The 25,231-nt window shown below is 41.2% G+C and overlaps 1 protein-coding gene across 5 annotated transcripts in view; it reads left to right on the top strand.

The window, feature by feature from the left end:
* The window catches only part of LOC111158095 (helicase with zinc finger), a 172,878-nt gene that overhangs the window by 12,239 nt on the left and 135,408 nt on the right, over positions 1-25,231 (top strand). For 4 of the 5 annotated variants that reach the window (XM_022519932.1, XM_022519934.1, XM_022519935.1 and 1 more), the window contains 2 exons: positions 16,839-17,066; positions 19,620-19,656. In XM_022519932.1, the coding sequence (XP_022375640.1) occupies positions 16,857-17,066; positions 19,620-19,656 (247 nt within the window). In that variant the 5' untranslated portion in view covers positions 16,839-16,856. Of the gene's footprint in view, positions 1-11,950; positions 11,988-16,838; positions 17,067-19,619; positions 19,657-25,231 lie in introns of those variants that run through there. The other variant, XM_022519933.1, reaches the window with a different exon arrangement.

The raw sequence follows: 25,231 nt of genomic DNA, 5'->3' as shown, positions 1-25,231 counted from the left end.
CAGAACCCTGGGATCATGACCTGAGCCGAAGGCAGAGGCTTTAACCCACTGAGCCACCCAGGTGTCCCTGTTCTGAGTACTTTTATGATTCAACCTATTTTAATTCTTGCAAGAGTCCTGGGAGGTGGAGACTGTTATTATTCCTATTTTACAGATTTGGTGATCAAGGCAAATTTTTATGTAGATTGTCTCCGGTTGCAATGCCAGAATTGAAATTGAGGCAGATCTGTTTTTAAGCCTGTATACGCTTTTTTTTTTTTTTTTTTTTTTTAAAGATTTTACTTATTTATTAGACACACAGAGAGAGATCACAAGTAGGCAGAGAGGCAGGCAGAAAGAGAGAGGGGGAAGCAGGCCCGATGTGGGGCTCTATCCCAGGACCCTGAGATCATGACCTGAGCCGAAGGCAGAGGCTTTAATCACTGAGCCACCCAGGCGCCCCAGTTGTAGTCTTTCATAGGAAAATATTTTTCCTCCTAACTTATCATAGGCTTGATATTATCACTTTTCTTGGTTTCTTTGGATACAAATGATTGCCTCAATGGAAGGAAGTTATTTTTCTGCTGACACTTGGGCAGAATCCCTTCTTCAGTGAATCCCCTTCTTAGAATTCTCTTTTACCTTTTCCTCCACTTCCGCTCCCTTATCCCTGAAAATTCTCTTCTCTGATCCGTCCTCTCCGTTATTCCCAGTTCTCACCACTGTGCTGTCCTTACTAGTCTCATCAGCTCCCCTGTCCTGAGAGAGTCTCTGCTTTCTGCCTTTGCCTTCTCCTCCCTAGCCTGCCTCTAGCCAACTGCTCTAGACTTGCACCCATGTTTTGGCTTTTCTGAATTTATTTAGTGGGACTAATTTTCCACCTTTGGATTTGGCTCTGAGCTCTCAGTTCTTCAGTGGTGGGGCATACTGGGAAATGGGCAGTAAGGAGTCCTTAAGTTTGCATCTGGATTAGGATATGGGCCTCAGTGCTTATAAGGAGGGTATCAAGACTTGTGTGTTTGTTTTCTGTAGAAATTTTGGCTAAATAGGCATAAAATTACCATGTTAGCCATACAGGTCAGTGGCCGGAGGTACATTCACGTTGTTGTGGGACTGTCCCCACCATCCGTCTCCAAAACTCTTTCATTGCCCCAAACTGAAACTCTGTACCCATTAAACAGCAGCTCTCCATTTCCCTCTCCTTCAAGCCCCTGGCAAACCAGCATTCTACTTTATCTCGCAATGAATTTGGGTATTCTAGGTCCCTCATGTAAGTACAGTCAGACATTGTTCTTTTGTGTCTGCCTCTTTTCACTTAGCATAATGTCTTCAAGTTTCACCTATATTGTAGCATATGTCAGCATTTCCTTGCTTTCTGAGGCTAAATAATATGCCATTTTATGTAAACGGCACATTTTTAATCCATTCATCTTTTTTTTTTTTTTTTTTAAGATTTTATTTATTTGTTTGAGAGAGAGGGCATGAGCAGGGGAGAGGGAGAAGCAGTCTCCCTGCTGAGCAGGGAATCCCACCCTGGGCTCAATCCCAGGACCCTGGCTGGGATCATGACCTGAGCTGAAGGCAGAAGCTTAATGGACTGAGCCACCCAGGTGCCCCTCCATTCATTTGTTAATTGACACTTGGGTTGCTTCCGCCTTTTGGCGGATGTGAATAATGCTGCTATGAACATGGATATACAAGTATTTGTTTGAGTCCCTGCTTTTAGTTCTTTTGGGAATTAACCCAGAAGTGGAATTGCTGGGTCCTGTGGTAATTCTGTTTTTAATTTGTTGAGGAATCACCATACTGTTTTCCATAGTAGTAGCATCATTTTATGTGCCACTAGCAATATGTTTCTCCACATCCTCACCAACACTTGTTATTTTCTGGGCTTTTTCTTTTAGAGAGAGAGAGTGCATGTGCCAGTGAGATGGGGGCAAGGGTGGGGGAAGAGGGGTAGAGGGAGAGAGAATCTCAAGCAGGCTCCACACCCAGAGTCCACCTTGGAGTTGATCTCACACCCTGAGATCATTTCCTGAGCTGAAACCAAGAGTTGGATGCTTTACTGACCTAACCACCCAGGTGCCCCTGGATTAGTTTGGGTTTCAAATCACTTTTTTTAAGTTAAAGAAAACCATTAGTTTAATTTATTTTATGGAAATGTTTATGCGTATAGGAAAGTTGAAAGACAAGTATAGTCAACATTCAGTTGTTAGCATTTGCCATGATTTACTTTCTCTCAATAGAGGTTTTTTTTTTTTTCCCCCCCAGAGCCAGTTGAAAGTTAGTGGCAGACATGTTGGATGGTACTTCATTCATATGGGTTTGAATTGTGCAGCTCCATTTATATGTGGAGTGTTTACAGTAGAGTAAACGTATTCTCTGTCCCTTCTTCTTCCTTCTTTTTTTTTTTTCTTTTTCTTCTTTCTTCTTCTTCTTCTTTTTTTTTAAGACTTTATTTATTTATTTCACAGACAGAGATCACAAGTAGGCAGAGAAAGTAGAAGGGAGAGACGGGAAAGCAGGCTCCCTGCTGAGCAGAGAGCCCAATGATCATGACCTGAGCTGATGATCATGACCTGAGCCGAAGGCAGATGCTTTAACCCACTGAGCCACCCAGGCACCCCCTTCTTCTTCTTTTTTTTAAAAAGATTTATTTATTTAAGTAATCTCTACACCCAGCATAGAGCTTGAGATCAAGACTTGTATGCTCTACTTGACTGAGCCAGCCAGTTGTCCCTCTTGTGATTCTTTTTTTTTTTTTTTTAAAGATTTTATTTATTTATTTGACAGAGAGAGATACACAGTGGGGGAGTGGGAGAGGGAGAAGCAGGCTTTCCCCCTGAGCAGGGAGCCTGATGTGGGGCTTCATCCCAGGACCCTGGGATCATAATCTGAGCCAAAGGCAGCTGCCTAATGGCTGAGCCACCCAGGTGCCCCTCTTGTGATTCTTTTATTTATTTATTTTTAAAAAGATTTTATTTATTTATTTATTTGGCAAAGAGAGAGAGAGAGAGTGTGTACACAAGCAGGCAGAGTGGCAGGCAGAGGCGGAGAGAGAGAAGCAGGCTCCCTGCCGAGCAAGGAGCCTGATGTGGGACTTGATCCTAGGACCCTGGGATCATGACCTGAGCCGAAGGCAGCGGCTTAACTGACTGAGCCACCCAGGCGCCCCACTTGTGATTCTTTTAATAATATTCTCTTTTCTCTAGTTTACTTAATTCTAAGAGTACACTATAAAACATACAAAGTATGGATTAATTGACTGTTAGCAGTAAGACTTCTGGTCAGCAGTAGGTTATTAGTAGTTAGGTTTTGGGGGAGTCAGAGTTATACACAGATTTTTGACTTCATGGGGGTCAGCAACCTGAGGGTCAACTGTATCTCTTAAGTATGAGGACATTTTTCTTCATAAACATAATATCATTATCACACCTAAGAATTCAGTAATACTAGCGGTTATACTATCAGATATCAAGTTTATAGATGTTTTCCCATTTGTCCCCCAAATGTATTTTATTTCTTTAGGTTACTATGTCTCTTTAGTTTTTTTTTTTTAAATTTTATTTATTTATTTAAGAGAGCATGTGAGAGCTGGGGGAGGGGCAGAGAGAGAGAGAGAGAGAGAGAGAGAAACCCAAGCAGAGCTTGGAGCCTGTTGGAGGGGATGATCCCAGGACCCTGAGATCATGACCTGAGCTGAAACCAAGAGTGAGACACTTAACTGACCATGCCACCCAGGCACTCGTTTAGTTTTTTAAAAATCTAGAATAGTTACCCCTCCCCTTTTTGTTTTTCACGACAGTGAAGCATGGTACAGTGTTGGTGACATAGTGGTCAGCCTAGCTGCCTCCATGACAGTGAAGCGTGTTGCTTGTTGAAAAATGCAGCTGAATAGAAAAATCCATAATCCACCAGAGATACCCACTTCATTAATTTTTTACTTTATTGTTATTATTATTTTAAGATTTTATTTATTGGGGCACCTGGATGGCTCAGTGGGTTAAAGCCTCTGCCTTCTGCTCAGGTCATGATCTCAGGGTCCTGGGATAGAGCCTGCATCAGGCTCTCTGCTTGGTGGGGAGCCTGCTTCCCCCTCTCTCTCTGCCTACTTGTGATTTCTCTCTGTCAAATAAATAAATAAAGTCTTTAAAAAACACAAGATTTTATTTATTAATTTGACAGAGAGAGACACAGCGAGAGAGGGAACACAAGCAAGGGGAGTAGGAGAGGGAGAAGCAGGCTTCCTGCCGAGCAGAGAGCCCGATGTGGAGCTTGATCCCAGGGTCATGGGACCATGACCCGAACCGAAGGCAGACGCTTAACGACTGAGACCCAGGTACCCTCACTTAACTAATTTTTAAAATAAACTTTAAATTTTGGAATAATTTTCGATTGACAGCAAAGTTGTAAATGTAGGCCAGAGTTCTCATGTACTCTACCCAGTTTTTCCCATTTTTTTTTATTGTTTTTTTAGTTTATACTTGAGTGGAGATTGCTGCTTATCTAAAATCAAGGTAAATATTCTAATTCACAGTCACTGTTCCTGTTGTTTCTCTTTTGCAAGTCAAAATTTTCCTAAGAGGTAGTTCTCCCATTGTTAATATCTTATATTTCTATGGTAGATTTGTCAAATCTAAGAAACCTTCATTGGAACATTAGTGTTAATTAATAACCAGATTTTATTTGGATTTTCCTAGAGTTTTTCCACTAAAACCCTTTTTCTGTTCAAAGATCTATCCAGGATCCATGTCGAACATAGTTTTCATGTTTCCTGGGCTATGACCGTTTTTCAGAGTTTCATTGTTGAAGAGTCCTGGTCTTTCCTTCTTTCTCCCCTCTCTCCCTCCCACCTTCCTCCCTTCCCCTTTCCTCCCTTCATTCCTTTCTTCCTTCTTTCTTTCTTTCTTTCTTTCTTTTTTTTGGGAAGATTTATTTATTTGAGAGAGAGAGCACCAGGGGTGGGGGAGAGGGAGAGGAAGAAAAAGAATCCCCAGCCGGCTCCATGCTGGGCACAGAGCCCTTCGAGGGGCTCCATCTCACGACTCAGATCAGGACCTGAGCCAAAGCCAAGAGTCCAACACTTAACTGACCCCGCCACCCAGGCCTTGGTTGGGTATTTCATAGAGTGTTACAGAGTTTGGGCTTGTCTGATAGTTTTCCTCATGGTTAGACTGGAGTTAAGGGTTTTGGGAAAGAAGATAGTCACTTTTGATATATTGTTTCATATCTTGGCTTTTTCTTTTCTTTTTTTTTTTTTAAAGATTTTATTTATTTATTTGACAGACAGAGATCACAAGTAGGCAGAGAGGCAGGCAGAGAGAGAGGAAGGGAAGCAGGCTCCCTGCTGAGCAGAGAGCCCGATGTGGGGCTCCATCCCAGGACCCTGGGACCATGACCTGAGCTGAAGGCAGAGGCTTTAACCCATTGAGCCACCCAGGTGCCCCGGCTTTTTTTTTTTTTTTCTTTTTAAAGATTTTCTTTATTTGAGAGAGAGAGAGAATAAGAGCGAGCGAGCATGAGGCAGGGAGGTCAGAGGGAGAAGTGGCTCCCTGCTCGGCTGGATACCGGGACTGGATACCGGGACTCCAGGATCATGACCTGAGTGGAAGGCAGTCGCTCAAGCAACTGAGCCAACCAGGCGCCCCATATCTTGGCTTTTTATATAACATATTCAATACATGTTTTATAAAATGGGATTATATACTTTATTATTTTATAATCTACTTTTTTTTTTTTTTACTTACCAAAACTTTTTTTCTTACATATGGGAGTAGGAAACTCTGTACTGAGTTTCAATCATCGACTTGAAAATGCAGTTTTAGAACATAGACTGTTGGTAAATTAGAGACAGCTTTTAAGAAGGATGATGGTGGTGGTGGTGGTGGTACCGTTTTGTTTTAATTATGTAGTTGGCTTTTTTAAAATTGATTTATGTTTTGTTTAAAAAGCTCAACTGTTTGGGATTATGATGTGTTTACAAGTCTCCACAGATAATCTAAAAGGGAAAATAAAGAAATACAAAGAATAGAAAATGTTTTTAGTAAAATTTTCTTGGTAAGCAGAGAACTTTTCTCGAAAGTCAGTCTTTTGATTTGATTGCTTCATAAATATGGGATTTAAAATATATGCATTTTTATTGATTAGTAAGCATGTTAGATGATTTGGGAGGAGGCTCAAACTTTTTAAGAAATAATTTGGAATTATTGAAAGAAGTCTGTCTCCAGAATTGCTGGTAGTTCTGAAATATGGGTCAGGGGTGCCCTGGGTGGCTCAGTTAGTTAAGCGACTGCCATTAGCTTAGGTCACGGTCCCGGAGTCCTGGGATCGAGCCCCGCATTGGGCTCTGTGCTCAGCGGGTAGCCTGCTTCTCCCTGCTCCTGTCCTCTCTTCCTCTCTCACTATCTCTTTCTTCTCTTTCTTGCTCTCTCCAATAAATAAATCTTTTTTTTTAAATTTTTTAGATTTTATTTATTTATTTGACAGACAGAGATCACAAGTAGGCAGAGAGAGAGGCAGACGGAGAGGAGGAAGCAGGCTCCCCGCTGAGCAGAGAGCCCGATGCGGGGCTTGATCCCAGGATCCTGGGATCATGACCCAAGCCGAAGGCAGAGGCTTTAACCCACTGAGCCACCCAAATGCCCCAATAAGTTAAATCTTAAAAAAAAAAATATGGGTCAGGAAAAGTCAAACTAATAGATGGGAAAAACCCCCTCAATTTTAGCTGTTGATACAACTTTTAAAATTTAGTTTTTTGGGGGGCGCCTGGGTGGCTCAGTGGGTTAAAGCCTCTGCCTTCAGCTCGGTTCATGGTCCCGGTGTCCTGGGATCGGACCCCGCATCCAGCATTCTGCTCAGCGGGGAGCCTGCTTCCTCCTCTCTCTCTGCCTGCCTCTCTGCCTACTTGTGATCTCTGTCAAATAAATAAAAAAAATCTTTAAAAAAAATTATTTATTTTTTTGTTTTTATCATTTTAGTTACTAAGACAGATGGTAGAAGGTCCATTAGGATGTTTCTTTTACGTATTTAAAACATTTTGCTTTGCTATATTGAATTCCATGCATTCTGGAATTTAGGAAAATTTACCTCTTCATGAAAGAGATTACTCAAAATAGAATACGATTGATGATCTTATTTTCTAGTTTTCTTCTCAATAGGCTTAGTCTCTCTTCTAATGCTTCTTGCATGCTCAGAGATTTTATGAGTTTTAGAGAAAAATGCAAGTCTGGGTGAATATTAAATACAGTACAATGAATAAAACTTTCTTTACTTTGCAGAATATTTTGCTTATGTATCCCATAGAACCATGGCAGATTCCAGTTTTGGATAAAAACAGATAAATTTAAAGATAATACAACATTCCTCTTTATGACTTGGCATTCTAATGAGTACTGAATTTGGTACAGGACAGTTCAGTTCTTGGAATGCTTGGCATTCAGGTTATTTTAGGCCATCTCTTTGGGAAATTCAATTAAAGCATTTATTGAATGGCTTTAGTGAATTGAATGGTTGTCTTGGGGATATCAATGATATAAAATATGACCCTATTTATAAGATGGTTGTGTGGGCAGCCAAAGCATCTTATATATTTAATTCAAAATAATAGATGATTAAGAGGCGAAATCCTTCTATAGGAAGTAGTGCTGGTTTAGGAGGGAGAACATTTTAGAGAAGTCTGGGAGCATTCATTTAAAGCCGAGTAGGAGTTAGGTTCAGAGAGAGAGGGAAAGGACATTCAGGCGGTGGGAAGGGGCACTGTCAGAGACTCAGAAGCTTGACTGTCCTTCAGGCATGGTGAGAAAATTAGGCTCTAGCCAGGCCGTGGGTGGCCTGGAGGTCTAGTAGTGAGCATGGACACTAATTTATCAGCATTTCAGAACCACCGTGCCACCCCTGGAGTAATGGTTCCGAACTTTTTGTTCCCCAAGGAAGCATAGCACACTTCTGCTGGCGTCACTGTCTCCCCACAGCTGGGCTGCTGGGTCTGGAGAAGGGGAGATGCTCTCATATGCTTTCCTCAATCCAAGGGGCTAGGTCATATGGGTTATTTTAATAATGTATCAATCTGGCTTTTCTTCTCTTGTCACAATACATTTACTTTCCAGTAGAGTCTTGTTTTCAGAGTAATAGAGTTTCTCCTGGGAAAATAACAATGCATGAGGCAGATTAAAGGCAAATTATTGACTTTGTAAAAAAAAGTGAATCTCTAATTTTTTCCTAGCAGTTCTTCCTTTGTTTAAATTTTTGTTCTGTAAGAAAAAAAAATTTTTTTTTGTTTTGTTAGTCATGTAAAGAAACGTATTTTATTGTATGCATCTTTCAAGTTTTCCTATGGTTTTATTGCTTATATAGCTTAATAAATTAAGGCCAACTTGGAGTCTAATCGAGACCTGATTGTATGGCTGTTTGTGATTTCTGTCAGAGTAGATAGATAGTGGTGATGTTCAGCACAGCTCATCAGTCTTCTCAGATCTCGACAGATCTTGACAAATGCAGTCCGATTCATTCTACCCAAGTTACCTATGAGGAAGATATATTTTTTTGTTTGTTTCCCATTTGATGGGAACAAATGTATAAGACAGAGATACAGAAATCCTCTTCAGTTTAGATTGAAGAAATTTTATTTACTATTATTTCCTGCTGTTTGCTCACAGTTGATTTTTCTTCTTTGAAATCTGTTTGTAATCAAATAAGCTTTAGCTCTTTTGAGGTAAAAGAGGAACATAACTACATTAACAAAAGTTAATTTAAGGAAGATAACTGTGTTTGTTTTTTTTTTTTTTTTTTTTTTTTTTTTCAGTAAACCACATTTCATGACTTGATTTCATGGTGGTCGGATGGTTATACTCATACAGTTACAGAACAAAGTCCACAGTGGGGAAAGAATGATGCTTTTAAAAATCACTTTCCTTTTTATCATCTGTTACTGAAAATGTCTTAATCCAGGCCTGTCTCCCTACCACCTTTGTGGCGCACTGTTGGTTTCATTTTTCTTCCATTATTTACTTTTGGTCCTGGACAAAGTACCTGGCGATAACGGAATTCTTTTTTTTTTTTTTTTTTAAAGATTTTTTTTATTTATTTGACAGAGAGAGATCACAAGTAGACAGAGAGGCAGGCAGAGAGAGAGAGAGAGGGAAGCAGGCTCCCTGCTGAGCAGAGAGCCCGATGCGGGACTCGATCCCAGGACCCTGAGATCATGACCTGAGCCGAAGGCAGCGGCTTAACCCACTGAGCCACCCAGGCGCCCCAATGGAATTCTTCATAAGTATCCTATTTGGTGTCAAGTCAGCTCAATGAGTGCTCCGTTTGGAGACTTTCTTTCTGAGCCTCCGTTCTTGCCTCTGAAACATACATGGATGGAAAGGGAAATGTGTGTAGGTTTTCCATTTATTAACAACACTATCCTTCTGTATCTGTTTCTTTACAGTTTTTAGAAAACATGTTAATTGTGACATTGCGATTCTTATTTTAAAAGTAATTTTAAAACTTTACTTTTAAATCATCATACTGTAAAAGTGGCTTTTTTCTTTTGGTAAGAAAATTTTTTCAATTTAATACATGTCTAGTTTGTGCAGCTATCCCCACAGTCTGGATATACGCTATTATCATCCCCAAAAACTCCCTCATGCTCTCCTTGTGTAATTATCCATCCCCATCCCATAACCCCTGCAACCACTGACTTTTTTCCAGCCCTATAGTTTTGGCTTTTTGAAAATATAATACAAATGGAATCAAACAGTATTAAACTTTTGAGACTGGGCTCTTTTACTCTGTCTTTCAGATTCATCTAAGGTATTATATATATTACAAACTTATTCTTTTTTTTATTGCTGAGTATTTTTCTATCGTCACTCATTAAGGGACATTTAGATTGTTTCCAGTTTTTAGCAGTTATGAAGGGAGCTACTGTAAACATCTGTGTACAGATTTTTGTGTGAACATAACGTTTTCATTTCTCCGGGGTATCTGTCTGTGGGGAGAGGGGATTGCTGGGTCATATAGTGAGTATATGTTTAACTTTTTAAGAAACTGCCAATCCTTTTTCTGGAGTGGCTGTACCATTTTATATTTCCACTAGCAGTGTATGAGAGTTCTGGTATTCCACATCACTGATTATATCAATATTTGGAATGTAGTCATTCTTATAGGTATCTAGTAGTAGTGCCTAATCATGGTTTTAATTTGCATTTCTCTGATGACAAAAGCCATTGAACATCTTTTCATGTGCTAATTTGCCATCATCATATTTTTGTGGAGTGCGTGTGGAAATTTTTTATCCAGCTTTTAATTTGGTTATTTTCCTATTACTGAGTTTTGAGAATTCTATGTCTGGATACAAATCCTTTTCCAGATATGTGATTTGCAAAAAATTTTCTCAGTCTTTAGCTTTCTCTTCATTCCTTTAACGTGGGCTTTTAGAGGACAGAAATGTTTAATTTTGATTAGGTCTAATTTATCATTTTTTCCCCTTTTTTTTGGATTGTACTAAGATTGATAGATTTTAAAACAAGTTTCTTTCCTATAAAGGTAGTGAAAACTAACTTAGTGTTAGGAATGGTCTCATGAAGTTGACTTTGTGGAAGGTGCAAATGTTATCATTTTACGGAAAGGTGGTGTTAATTAAAATACTCTGTAGTCTTAGGAACATCTGTGACTTTTGCTTAACCAAAAGAGTTGATTGGCTTAGATTTGGGAAGATTTTCCTACTTTCTTTTCAATGGTAATGATACTTTTATGATGCAGAACTATGTAGGAAATCAGTCATTAAGACTGTGAAGATATTTTACATTCACATTTAATATTTTTGGAAGTGCCTGGGTTTGAGTTTCCACTCGTGGAAAGCATGGGAACCTCCATTGTGGGTTCAGAGTCAGTGTCATGGCTAAAAGCATGAACTGGGTCATACTGTCTGAATTTGAATCCTGCCTCTGTTGTTTACGGTATAACTGTGGGTAAGTAAGTTTTCTGTGCTTCAGTTTCCTTCTCTGTAAATGAGATTGGAAAAATAATAATATCTACCTTGTAAGGTCATTATGGGGATTAAATTGGATTATGTAGCTCATTTTCAACAACATCCATCTCACAGTAAGCGTTCAGTAAATGGTTCTTATTATTGCTGAAGTAGCTTTATGGTGAAGTCATTTAAACACGTTTTAGAATTATATTTTCAACAGGCAGAATAACCAAATATCACACTTTTTTTTCTCTTTACACTTACTGTTATTAGTAATCAATAACTGTGGCCAGTGCTATTAGCAATCATGTGTGTAGATACTGTTTTACGAGACAATTACCAGCTCCTTCTGTCTTTCACTTCCTGTAAAGTACTAATTAGATGTACATATACATCAGTTAGTTCCAACTGCCTGAAGCATCAACCTGAACTGTCTTAAACTAGAAAGAAATTTCTTGGCTCACCTAACCGCAAAGTTCAGGCGTAGCTAGAAGGAGTCAGGCTCAAGTAATGACATCAGGACCTAGTTTCTCCCCATGAATCAACTCTGCCTTTTTCTGTATAAACTTCAGTTGTAGGCACTATATGGAAGAAAAATGGCTGCAGCATATTCATCCCCTGGAGCCTCAGATTTTAGGTTCAGCAGGAAAGAACACCTCTTTCCCAGAAGCCTCAGCAAAAGTCTCATGTCTCATTGGTTCTGATGGGGTCACATGTCTTACCTTGAGCCAATCTTGGTGTTTGGGGCTGTGAGGCTTGGATTGGCCAGTCGTGGTCACATGACAGCCTTAGCTTCCTTGGTGCAGTCAGCTCTTCAGGAGCCGCATGGATGACAGTAGGGGAGAGGTGAATTCTCAGAGGGAGAGTATGGGCTCCTATTACCAGGAAGAGGAATGGGTGCTGGGTGGCCAAACAACTAATGATATTAGTTTCTTTTATAGGTCAGCAGCGGATTGCAGGAGTTCATGGATTTGGATTGGAACCTTGGTTTCTGATTCCCGCTTTCTTGCCTGTGAAGTTACATACTCTCAAGCCCATGTTCCCCACAGGGGTCAGAGTTTGTAGAAAATTACAGTGTTTTATGTTCTTTTTATGCAACTTGAATGTTTTCCTTTTTTAAGATTTTATTTATTTATTTGACAGAGATCACAAGTCGGCAGAGAGGGGAAGCAGGCTCCCTGCTGAGCAGAGAGCCTGATGTGGGGCCTGATCCCAGGACCCTGAGGTCACGACCAGGCAGAGGCTTAACCCACTGAGCTACCCAGGTGCCCCGCAACTTGAATGTTTTTAACAGGAAGAGAAGAATCAAGGCTGGTAGAGGGTAGCTCTCACAATAGGCAGATGTGGTGCTTCTTCCTGTGTTGATGTGATTCATGGGACTCAGCTCCTTTTCCCTGGACCTCCCTGTCCCCATGGGAGAGGTTCTCCTAGAGCCAGCTTGGTCAGTGTCTGCGCTTGGATAAGGCCGTTCTGGCCAGGCAGCGGATCGTGTGCTATTGATGAGGCTGTGTCTGTATCCCAGACAAGAGGGTCTGTCCCCCCACAGTGAGGTGTAGCTGGGTGCTGGCCTCCTTTAGGAGAAGTAGTTCCAGATCTCTTCATACCTATTTTCTACAGTCCATTTTAGCATGGCCTGTGACATTGTCTCACTTTGACTGGCAGTTTTTATTTTATGTTTGAGAAAGCACTTCATCTTTAGCAGCATGTGTAGCAAGGTCATGCTGTTTTCTGAAAAACCAGAGGAAACAGTTGAATAAGACCTGCTTCGTCCTGATCCACTCTACAGCCAAGTACCTCTAGGAGGTTCAGGAAGGACTTAGGCAGAAACTAATGATCAGGACCTGATTAATGAAGGTATTTGTGGTAGAAACTTTCACATCCTCTTCTGAGGTTGGCACTTGAACCTAATGAATCAGATGTTAACTCTTTAAGTCATTGAGCCACAAAACTTCTGCCTCTAATCTCTACTTACATGTTAATGTTACTGAGATTTCCCTGGTGAAAATGTTTGGTGGCTAATGTTGGTAGGAGTCTTTGTGATCTCCCTTTGTAGTCCCTTTTAGGGGTTATCTCGTCTAAATCAGTGACATCCAAACTAACTTACTTCTCCAAAGGCTGTTCTTCCATAGTCATTATCAGTTTATTGAGATGGATAAAAGGGATGAAAATAATACCTCTGTTAAGTAAGTAAAGTAGTTACGTAGAGTGCTGTTTTGTTTTCTATAAATACATTATTGTATGTTGAGATCATTGCAGTGATTCTACTTTATTTAAATTGAAAACTTGGAATTTTATTTATTTAATTTAGAAAAAAGATTATTTGTTTATTTCACAGACAGGGATCACAAGTAGTCAGAGAGGCAGGCAGAGAGAGAAGAAGGGAAGCAGGCTCCCTGCTGAGCAGAGAGCCGGATGCGGGGCTTGATCCCAGGACCCTGGGATCATGACCTGAGCCGAAGGCAGAGGCTTTAACCCACTGAGCCACCCAGGCGCCCTGAAAACTTGGAATTTTAGGGAAATAACAATAGCTGACACTTAACTGAGCACATACTGTGCCAGGCATTCTTATAAGTGTTCTATACATATTTTTTTACCTAATCCTGCATTAACCATAGGAGGTAGGCATTCGTTGTTTTGCCATGTTAGAGGTAAGTTGAGATACAGGAGGTTAAGTCCCTTGCCCCAGGCCATGCAGCTGGTGAGTGTCTGAGTGACAGAGTGACAGGACTGATGGTGAGTGAGGGGGTTGGTTAGCGAGGGGGGCTGGTGGGTTTTGAATGCAAGTCCTCTGGCTCAGCCTGTGCTCTGGATCACTGTGCTGCATTCTTTTCCTAAGAAAGATCTTTTTACTTCTTTTTGTAGTATTTTCTAGATGTGGGCTGAGAGTTTTATAGGAAGGATTTGCTCATTCTGGGGCCTCTGGCCCAGAACGATAACTGTGGTTTATCTACTTATTGTTGCTCTTTTCTGGCAAGCAAACACTATATGCTTGTTTGTGTCGGTAGTTCTCAATCAGGAATGATTTTACCCCCCAGGGGACATTTGCTCCTGTCTGGAGACCCTTTTAGTTGTCATAGGGTGGAAGATACTACTGGCATCTAGTGGGCAGAGGCCAGAGATGCCATTACACATCTTAACAAAGCACAAGGCGGTCTCCAGAAACAAAGAACTATTCGGGCCATAGTGTCAGTAGCATTAACTGAGGTCTGTATAATAAGTTAGTGGTTATCTTGTCATGCCATTCTTATGCTTAAGGGGCAAAGTCACTGTAGTAATATAGAAATCATTATTTTTGGTTTTTGTTTGGTAATTGATTTTATCCAAATTAATGCATGTTTGTATAAGGAGCATGAATACCAACTATATCCTACATGTTTTAGCTCCCCTGAGTCAAACTGGGTCTTGTGGTCCATTGAAGGAGGGCTGAGGTAGTTGAAAGGGAGGCAGTGTAGAGACTGAGGACACAGTACTTTAAATATCTATTGGATTATTTATTTATTTAAAGATTTAATTATTTATTTTAGAGAGAGAGGAGGAGAGGGAGAGAGGGAATCCTCAAGCAGATTCCCTGCTGAGTATAGAGCCGGACTTGGGGCTTGATTTCATGATGCTGAGATCATGACCTGAGCTGAAGTCAAGAGTTGGACACTCAACTGACCAAGCCACCCGGGCGACCTTATTTGTTGGATTATCTTGTGTAATTCACAACAAATACGGGTGTTTTTGTTTTTGTGGTTCTTGGTAAAAGTTAATTTTTGTGGTTCTTATTAAAAGTTAGTTTGTTAAATGTAAACATTTAAAATATCCTGTAATTTTTAAACCATGCTTTGGTATTTTTTTACTTAAAATTTCAAACGGAGCAAAGTAGAGAATATTGTATCCCATGTGCATACCAGCCATTTTAACAAATGTTAACAAAGGCTGAAGTCCTTTTTGACTCTTTCTTGGTCCATTCCTCGGAAATTTCTACATTTTTTGACATACAGGTATCTCGAAGTTGAAGGGGCCCGGACCTCTGTGATGTCTGTCCTCCTGCCTCACTCGCTGCACCACTGTGTTTAGGGGGCCCATCCGCAGGTGTCTCCCCTCGGCTTTTCGCTGCAGCACAGAGGCAGCATGTGGCCGAGGAACAGCTGGGAGAGCGTGGGGCCAGGTGGTCATCAAAGCTGGAGAGGCCAGCTGGGCAGGAGCGTACACATGTGGGCTGGAGAGAGACAAGAGGGACAGAGAAGTCCCTGGGGCCAGTTGGTAAGGTGGAAGGTGTGGAGGAGCAGGAGAGCGAGTAAGGGGGGAGCAGGCAAGAACAGCAATCTCCATGCTTGACGGAGCTGGTGGCTAGAGGTCAGCAAGACTGACCCTTGGAAACAGTATCGTGATTGTCGGGTCACAGGATTTTAGGTCTTGTCTGCCTGGTTTTTGTGCTCTTGGCGTGCGTGTGGTCCAGCCAGGGAGCGGTTGCACTTGAACCCTCAGTCTGTCTTCCTTGGACTGCCTCCTAGTGATCCCTGATTAATGGCAATGCCTGCTAGTTCTTCACTCGACTTCTATATGAGAGAGTCCTTCCTTCCTTAATTATTTTTATTTTTATTTTTAAAGATTTATTTAGTTGAGGGGGTAGCCAGAGAGAGAGAGGGAGAGAATGAGCCTTAAGCAGGCTCTGCACTTAGTGCGGAGCCTAACATGGGGCTTGATCTCACGACCCTGAAATTACAACCTGAGTCGAAACCAAGAGCTGGGCACTTAACTGTGCCACCCAGGCGCCCCAGATTCTTTCCTTATTTAAAAATCTGTCATGCCCCATCGCCTGTGGAATAAAGCTCTCACTTCTTGTGGCACGTGAGGTCATTCATCTCTCCTCCTCCTCTTTCCCTGACGCAGCTGGAGTTTAAATCACATAGTTTCTCCTCTAGTCATTTCACTCGAACTTTTCTCTCTGAAAAGCCCACATACACTTTTCCTATCATCTCTGTGTGGTGAACTTCTGTTCACCTTTTGAGGCCAGCTCATGCCTTTCGGCAGATGGAATAAGTCTTTCTTGTAATTGTTCATTTGTGCTTTGCTGCTTTGCTAGAATCGCAGTTTCTTGAAAGCAGTGATGCCATACTCCCATCCCTGACTTCAGTGTTCTGAGCACGGGGCTTGGCCTCAGGAAATCCTTGTTGAATTGAATTAATCAGCAGGTCAAACTTGGACTTTAGCCATTTTTTTATGTTGGTGGGGAAAATCCTGCTTGGTAGAGATTTTGATGCTCTGCAGTCACAGTCACAGAATTACAAGACTGAAATCGGGAGGTTTGGATTATGAAACATTTCTGTGCCTTCTGGCTAAAAAAAAAAAAAAAAAAGCCTTCATAGTTTGTTGCCCTCTGCAGTATTCAAGTCATGTTTCATTTATACATTTGCCTCATGTATACATTTGATGCATTGTTTGTATGATATGGACTTATGGTTGACATTTTGCTTGGATCTTGGTAAAGACTTCGTAAAATATAAAAGAAAAGTACAGATTTTGTGGTATCAGTCACCACTGCTCAGCTGCAGCTTGATCAGAAGGCGGATTCAGAGTAACTACTTAGATAGATAATTAAACCAGCGGAGGTAGGAATGAGGTTACAATTTAGTAAGGTTTTATTTCTTTTTAATTTTTATTTTTTTTTAAATAAAAAAAATTTTTTAAAGGTTTTTATTTATTTGACAGAGAGAAAGAGAGCACACAAGCAGGGGGAGCTGCAGGCAGAGGAAGAGGGAGAAGCAGGCTCCCTGCCGATCCGGGAGCCCGACGTAGGGCTCGATCCCGGGACCACAACCCAAGCCAAAAGCAGACGGCCAACCGACTGAGCCACCCAGGCACCCCTTTTAGTAAGATTTTAAAACCTTCTCTGACTTGTTCTTTCTTCCTGTAGGATTTTTGTCCCTGAGTCATGGAAGACAGAAGAGCTGAGAAGTCATGTGAACAAGCGTGTGAATCACTTAAGAGGCAGGACTATGAAATGACCCTCAAGCACTGCACAGAGGCCCTCCTTTCTCTTGGCCAGTACTCCATGGCCGACTTCCCAGGGCCATGTCCACTGGAGATAGAAAGCATCAAAATTGAGAGTCTTCTTTACAGAATTGCCTCATTTTTGCAACTGGTGAGTAAACACTGTTGATAAGCCAGTTACGAACCATGTAAAAGGGACTTTTTCACAGAGTAGGGACAATTGTGGGTCATACTCACCTAATTCTGGGCTGAGGAGGTGAGTGACCTGGCTAGTGATTGCTGAATATGTTTAATTGCAACAGCAGTTTTTAAGCCTTTAACATTGTACTACTGTGTAACATTTTGGATTATTCACTCATTCAGCAAATATTTATTGAGTGTATACTATGTGCTGGACACTGGTCTAGGTACTTAGTATATATTGATGAAAAACAGAAAGATCTTCATGGTAATTTTTGTATTGGGGGACAGACAATAAACAACAGATATTATATGCAGGTAGAGACTTTAGATTATTAGAAGGTAGCACTCTGCTTGAAAAAAAAAGATGGACAGGGCAAGGGTGATTGTGGATACTAGAGTTAGGGACAGGTTGCAGTTTTAAATTAAGTGGTCAAGGTTGGTTTCACTGATGAGGTGATGTGAAGGAGGTAGGGGAGTGAGCCTTGTCAAAATCTAGAGGAAGAACATTACAGGCAGAGGAAATAGTCCGTGCAAAGATCCTGAGGCAGAAGCCTGACTGGCATGTTTGAGAAATAGCTAGGAGGCCAGTGTGCTGGAGAAAAGTATGTAATGGGGAGAGGGTAACAGAGCTAGATCTTGTGGGGCCCTATAAGAACCCCTATAAGGACCTGTTTTTCTCCTACTTAAGACAGGGAGCTCTTGTGGTTTTTTAATTTTTTGTTTTTTTTTATTTTTAGATTTTATTTGTCAGAGGGAAGAGCACTAGCATGGGGAGTGACAGCCCAAAGGAGAAGCAGGCCCCTCACTGAGCAAGGAGCCTGATGTGGGACTCTATTCCAGGGCCCTGGGATTGTGACCTGAGCCAAAAGCAGATGCTTAAGTGACAGCCACCCAGACGTCTCTCTTGTGGGGTTTTGATTAGAGGAGTGGTATGATCTGATGTGGCAGGAATTCTTTGGCTTTTGTTTTGAGAATAGGCTATAGAGGGGTAAGTGTAGAGGCAGGAGGACTAGTTTAGAGGCTGTTGGAATAATCCCGGCCAGAGATGATAGTGACTCAGACAAAATGGTGGCAGTGGATTGAGAAGTGCTTTGGTTGTGGTTCTGAGATGAAGATAGAGCTAGTAAGATTTCTTAATACATGAATGGAGGGAGTGAGAGAAAGGGAGCAGACACAGATTCCTTACCTCAGTGTTGTTTTGTCTGAGCAATTGGAAAGTGGGTTTTCTTCAATTGCGATGACAAGGCTGAAGATGGGGAGCAAGTTTTGCTGGGGAAGATGGGAGCTCAGTTTTGGACCTACTGAGTCGGAGATGTCATTTAGATATGTAGCTGGAGATGTCGAGTAAGCAGTCAAATATGCAGGTGTGGATTTTGGCAGGGAGGTCTGGGTCAAAGACACTGACTTAAGAGTTGGTGGCCAGTGGGTAATATGTATGTAAAGTCTTGAGCCTGGGTGAGATCACCAAGGGAACGAGTGTACACAGAGAAGAGGAGAGGACTGAGGACTTAGGTCTACAGTGTTAGGAGGTTGGGGAGAAGAGGAGGGACCAGCAGAGCAGCCTGAAGGGTAACCCTTGGTGGAAGGGAAAGCTAAGGGAGGACAGTGTCCGGTAGCCATGTGAGGAAAGTGGATCCAAGTGAGGGAGTGTTGAGCAGTGTCAGTCGCTGTGGATCGAGTAGTGAGAGTTGAGAGTTGGCTGGGATGTGACAGTGTATCTGAATGGGAACATGGAAATGTCGTTTGTGTCTAACTGGATACGGTTCAGGTCACTGGAGACCTCCATGAGAGTAGCTTCCATGGAATGGTGGGTGAACATCTGACTAAAGAAATTTTAAGACCGAGTCATGGGGAAGGACTTGCAATACATGAGTAAGACAGTTCTTGAATTTTGTCCCAAAGGGACACAAAAAGTGATAGTGGTAGCTGGTGGGAGAAGTGAAGTTAAGAGAAGATTTTTTTTTTAAAAGATGGGTTGAAATAGCACTGTTTGTTTCTAGGACTGAACCAATAGAAAGCAAAAAAGCCAGTGATGTAGGAGAAATAGAGAGCTTGCCGGAGTGATGTTCCTTGAGTGGGCCATAGAGCAGGTATGCGCAAGTGGAATGATAGGCTCGAGAAAGGAGACCTGGATGGCTTGTCTGGTGACAGAGGGAAGGCAGAGTGTGCTGGGAAGCAGGAAGACCTGGTGTGACAGTTCATGGAAGTTCTCGTCTCATGGCTTTGGTTTTCTCAGTGAAGACTTTAGCTGAGGGTGATCATGAAGGTGGAGGTTCTGGTGATGTGGAGCTAGAGAAAGTGAGAAGTCGGAGTGAGTAAATGGACGGGGAAGTGCATTATAACGTTTATTTGTAGAGTGCTATGTAAACCTCAGAGAGCACATGCCTTGTTTTGTTCTGTGAATGGTACGTTTGAAACATTAATAATTAAACTTTGAAACAAAGCTGAGCTTTTTTGGATAAAACCTGTGTTAAGCAGCCCTTGAACTACTTAATTTTATCTTGTATCTTTTATTTTGCAGAAGAACTATGGGCAAGCTGATGAAGATTGTAGGCATGGTATGTTTAAAATGGGACTGTTTTCTACTTTGAGAATTTTGAGTTACTTAAATTGAGCATTGTTTGAGATTTGATTTTTTATATGCTAGTTTCAAGAGAGATTATAATATTTTAAACACTCCACCTTACTGTGGTGCCTACTAATTCTGGATGACAATATCCTTGCCTTGATGGGTATACACTCAAACATTGTTCCTAGTCATGAGTGGGAACACTGATAGTGTCCTTTTCAAGTTTGTGTATTTTCAGTCAATAAGAGCCAAATTTTAAAACTGTTAACACACATCAATTAAATGTTAAACTTGAATAAATTGAAATGCTTGCCTGTCCTTCCTAAATGTGTTTTTCCCTTCAGTAGAAAATTTCTCTTAGAGAGGAGAGACTAAGTAGAGTGCTCCTTGTGTTTTTTTCCTGTTTTCTTTGGGCAACAAATTAATTAAAAAGATTCTTACTCTTCGGGTACTCATAGAATAGGAATCCTTTTCTTTGTAAGTGCTGCCAGTTCACTGGAGTGAACTGGAGTGAATCGAGGAGTGAGTGGGAAAAGGGGTTGAGCCTACATGCTCACACACCCTTGGTGGGATTTTTTGCACAGCTCAGTGATTTGAGTAATGTAATGTTTCAGTTATCCAGAATTTGGGGGAGGGGTGCTGAGTTAAACGGGAGTTAAGCTTTTTATTATGCTTTTGTATCAGAACTTTTAAAAGTATTAACTGTTTTTGTTGTAAACTTGAAAGAACTATCTTACTCCTTTGGCATGTTGGATATAATTTAACCATTCATTTAAGAATGTGAACCTCCTTTAATAAGGTCTTTACTACCTGTGGACATTTAAAGTTACCAACAAGCCAGATAATAAGAAGTCAAATAACAGAGGACTATGAAGAAGGGAACCCTATCTCTCCCCTTTTTACCCCATCTGAAGAGGTCGTTGTTACTAGTTTGCTCTATCTTTGGTACTTTTCTCTATAGTGACAAACATAAATACTTAAATAATGTAGATACGGGTTTTCCTTTAAAAATTAAAAAAGATGTATGAGGGGCGCCTGGGTGGCTCAGTGGGTTAAGCCGCTGCCTTCGGCTCGGGTCGTGATCCCGGGGTCCTGGGATCGAGCCCCGCATCGGGCTCTCTGCTCAGCGGGGAGCCTGCTTCCTCCTCTCTCTCTACCTGCCTCTCTGCCTGCTTATGATCTCTCTCTGTCAAATAAATAAATAAAATCTTTAAAAAAAAAAAAAAAAAAGATGTATGTGATGAATACAAAGCATATTTCCTACATGTCTACAGATCATGGAACTTAGAAAGTTCCAGTTCCTGCTTAATATTCCATATGATAAATGTTTCATATTTACTCAAAAATTCTCCCATTGGTGGGTGTTCAGCTGGTCCTAGTTTTCTAGGTTGTTCATTATAATTCATCCTGTAATGAACATATATTTTCTTTTTTTTTTTTTTTTTAAAGATTTTATTTATTTGACAGACAGAGATCACATGTAGGCAGAGAGGCAGGCAGAGAGAGGAAGGGAAGCAGGCTCCCTGCCGAGCAGAGAGCCCGATGCGGGGCTCGATCCCAGGATCCTGGGATCATGACCCGAGCCGAAGGCAGAGGCTTTAACCCACTGAGCCACCCAGGCGCCCCTGAACATATATTCTTTCTTACTGTTGTTTGTTTCTGTAGGATAGTCTTAAAAGTTGAATGTCTGGGTGAAGGAGGGTTTTTTTTTTTTTTTTAAAGACGAATTTAGGGGTGCCTGGGTGGCTTAGTGGGTTAAGCATCTGCCTTCGGCTCAGGTCATGATCCCAGGGTCCTGGGATCGAGCCCCGTGTCCTGGGATAGAGCCCCAAGTCCTGGGATCGAGCCCCGCGTCGGGCTCCCTGCTCAGTGGGGAGTCTGCTTCTCCCTCTCTGTCTGCCTGCTGCTCCCCCCTACTTGTGCTCGTCTCTCAGACAAATAAATTAAAAAAAAAAAACCTCAAAAAAAAAGAGATACATTTATTTTTAGAGAGAGTGAGAGAGGGAGGGGGGGGGGGGGGGGGGTGGGTAGGGGCTGGGGTAGAGGGAGAGGGACGGAGAGTCTCAAACAGAGTTCCTGTTGAGCGTGGAGCCTGCCTTGAGATCGTGACCTGAGCCAAAATCAAGGGTTGGGCACTTAACTGACTTCGCCACGCAGGCGCCTCTGGGTGAAGGAGTTTTAAAAGTTGGATATCTGGGGACGCCTGGGTGGCTCAGTTGGTTGGGCGACTGCCTTCAGCTCAGGTCATGATCCTGGAGTTCCAGGATCGAGTCCCACATCGGGCTCCTGGCTCCGAGGGGAGTCTGCTTCTCTCTCTGACCTTCTCCTCACTCATGCTCTCTCTCACTGTCTCTCTCTCAAATAAATAAATAAAATCTTTAAAAAAAAAAATTTGGATATCTGGGTTAAAATTACATGCTTATAGTTTTTTATTTTTTTTATTTTTTAAAGATTTTATTTACTTATTTGACAGCGACAGAGAGAGAGAGAGATAGAGAAGAGGAGAGAGAGAGAGCATAGGCAGGGGAGCAGTAGAAGCAGGCTCCCTGCTGAGCAGGGAGCCTGACACAGGGCTCGATCCCAGGACCCTGGGACCATGACCTGAGTGGAAGGCAGCCGCTTACCCCACTGAGCCACCCAGGTGTCCCAATATATGCTAAGAGTTTTAACAGACATTGTCAGATTTGTTTCTGATGCACACATGCGGCAGCAGTATCTGAGAATGCCTGTGCCCATGACCTCAGTAACACTGGAACCCATCAGTCTTGACATTCTGCTAGTCTCATGTGTTAAAAACAGAGCCTCTTTTCTTTAATTTTTACTCACTTGAGTAGTGAGGTTGGTACAGTCTTCTCATTTTGGAGGCATACAAAGTCCCAGAAGGTTAAATGACTTCTGAAAAATCACAGAAGAGTAATTGCTGTTAATGAAGGAGCATATGGGAAATTTTTCTGTTGTTTTACTTAGCATTTTGAAGTTAGATACTATTTTACAACTACTGAATTCCTAAAATTAAATGTTTAGCCAGGAAACATGGATATGTTTATTACCTATGTCGTGATGATAGTAACATGTGTAGACATATGTGCTATTGCCAAATTTATACATTAACTATATGCAGTGTTTTGTATACCAATTACAATTACAATTATATGCAGTGTTTTGTATACCTCTATAATGTTGGGGGGAAAAAGTATAACCGATGTCTAGGATAAAGTTGTAATGAAATGAGTATACTCTTGTGTTCGTGGAGTGTGAGGGAGAACGCAGCTTGGTAATATGTTTATACCTTTGACCCACTAATCTCATTTCTGGGATGCTATCCCAAGTAAATAATCCAAAAGAAGGAAGAAATTGTGTGTGGAATGGTGTTCATTGCAGTGCTGTGTGTGAAAGTAAAAAATCGGTTGGCTTCCAGTAAGGGAGGACATCTTTAATTAAATTCTGTGCATTCCTTGTTACCATTTAGGTGATATGGAGGAATATGGAAAATGCTTACTTTCATGTAAAAGCAGTGTATATAAAATTGTTTATTTGAAACAGATACTTGGGAATATTGGCCAAGTTTATATATATGTATTGCTAGTTGTAGAGTTCTGCTATTAGATGAATTTTTTTTTTTTTTTTTCCTTTTCAACTTTTGGTAATCTTACTTAAGAGAAAATACCATGGTTAGGCAGTGAGTTAGTAATAAAAAGCAAGTTAAGAATCTCAGGCTGGGGCATCTGGGTGGCTCAGTTGGTTGAGTGGCTGCCTTCAGCTCGGGTCATGGTCCTGGAGTCCCGGGATCAAGTTCCGCATCGGATTCCCTGCTTGGCAGGGGGTGTGCTTCTCCCTCTGACCTTACCCCTCTCATGCTCGCTCTCTCTCATTCTCTCTCTCTCTCTCTCTCTCAAATAAGTAAATAAAATCTTAAAGAAAAGAAAAAATCCCAGTCTGTTAGGTATTACATAGCTTTGTAATGCTGGAGAGCTCTGGACTAGCTCCTGTCCTACTGGCCCCAACCCTATGTTTCCCTTTTCTATACCGTATTGTGTTGATGTCTGTTCCCTTCCTGTCAGGCTGTCAGTTTGCATTCCTTGCAACTCTCAACATGCCTCATTGTAACTACCTTTTCCCTCTTTTCTGTTTGCTGCTTTGACTTTTGGATTTCACTTTCTCAGGCAGGGTTAGGAAATCAGCCAGCCAGTCTTTGATACAGAATTTAAAAATATTAAAAGTTTTTTGTTATGAAGAAATTAAAATATTTTCCTATAGGAAAATAGATGTTTTAATGAACATTCGTATTTTCAAAACTTAAATTGTAAGATTTTACCATGTTAATTTTTTTCTGAGATATTTGAAAATAATGACAGACATATTTACCCCCAAATACGTTAGTATCATCTCCAAAAGTAAGGCCATAATTGTATAATCACAATTTTATTATTAACCAAATAAAATTGACAGTGATTCTCTAATATTACCTTAAGCCCAGTCTATAATCACATTTACTTGGGTTGTTCCCGAAATGTTTTTTATGGCTGATTTTTTTCAAGCCAGAAATTAATTAGAATCATAAAATATAAAGTTGAAATTTTACTTCAAAAAGAGTAAATAGACTCTGAGTAAGGACACGAGGGTATCTTAAAAATTAACTACCTATGGGGCGCCTGGGTGGCTCAGTGGGTTAAAGCCTCTGCCTTCAGCTCAGGTCATGATCCCAAGGTCCTAGGATCGAGCCCCGCATCGGGCTCTCTGCTCAGCAGGGAGCCTGCTTCCTCCTCTCTCTCTGCCTGCCTCTCTGCCTACTTGTGATCTCTGTCTGTCAAATAAATAAATAAAATCTTTAAAAAAAAAAAAAATTAACTACCTAGGCTTTGAATTCATGGACCTTAGTTCGGAGTTTGGTGTTGTGCTGCAGAGAGTGACAGTTGCCACCGTTGTGGGCACCGGCTAAATGAGGTAGGCAAGTCTGTCTTCCTTATCTGAACATAAGTTGTATTTGGTGTAACAGGATGCCTGTGAAATATTGATTATATAGGAAACTTACAGTTTTTACATTAACAAAATAAAATAACACTGTGTTTTAACTAACTGGGATTAAAATTAAGACTTAAAAAGAACCAAAATAGGGACGCCTGGGTGGCTCAGTTGGTTAAGCCGCTGCGTTTGGCTCAGGTCATGATCCCAGGGTCCTGGGATTGAGTCCCGCATTGGGCTCCTTGTCCAGCAGGGAGCCTGCTTCTGTCTCTGCCTCTGCCTGCCACTCTGCCTGCTTGTGCTCTCTCTCTGACAAATAAATAAATAAAATCTTAAAAAAAAAAATAAAAAGAACCAAAATAGAATGAGATAAATGGCAAAAGTGAAATCAAAAGAAAATATTATCAACCAGAATTATGCTACAAATTCAGTCATCATAAACATCAATGAATGTTTTTCATAAGGTTGCCAGATTTTTAAACCCTAGCTGAGAATGTTATTATTGTTTTTTAAGTACTCTCTATATCCAGTGTGGGGCTCAAACTGGCAACTGTGAGGTCAAGATTTGCCTGCTCTACTGACTGAGCCAGCCAGGTGCCTGG

The sequence above is a fragment of the Enhydra lutris genome, unplaced genomic scaffold, assembly GCF_002288905.1.
Source record: "Enhydra lutris kenyoni isolate GAN:26980312 unplaced genomic scaffold, ASM228890v2 scaffoldscaffold57, whole genome shotgun sequence".
NCBI classification, from domain to species: domain Eukaryota; kingdom Metazoa; phylum Chordata; class Mammalia; order Carnivora; family Mustelidae; genus Enhydra; species Enhydra lutris.
The sequence above is the reverse complement of the archived record's forward strand: the minus strand, read 5'-3'. Positions and strand labels throughout refer to the sequence as shown.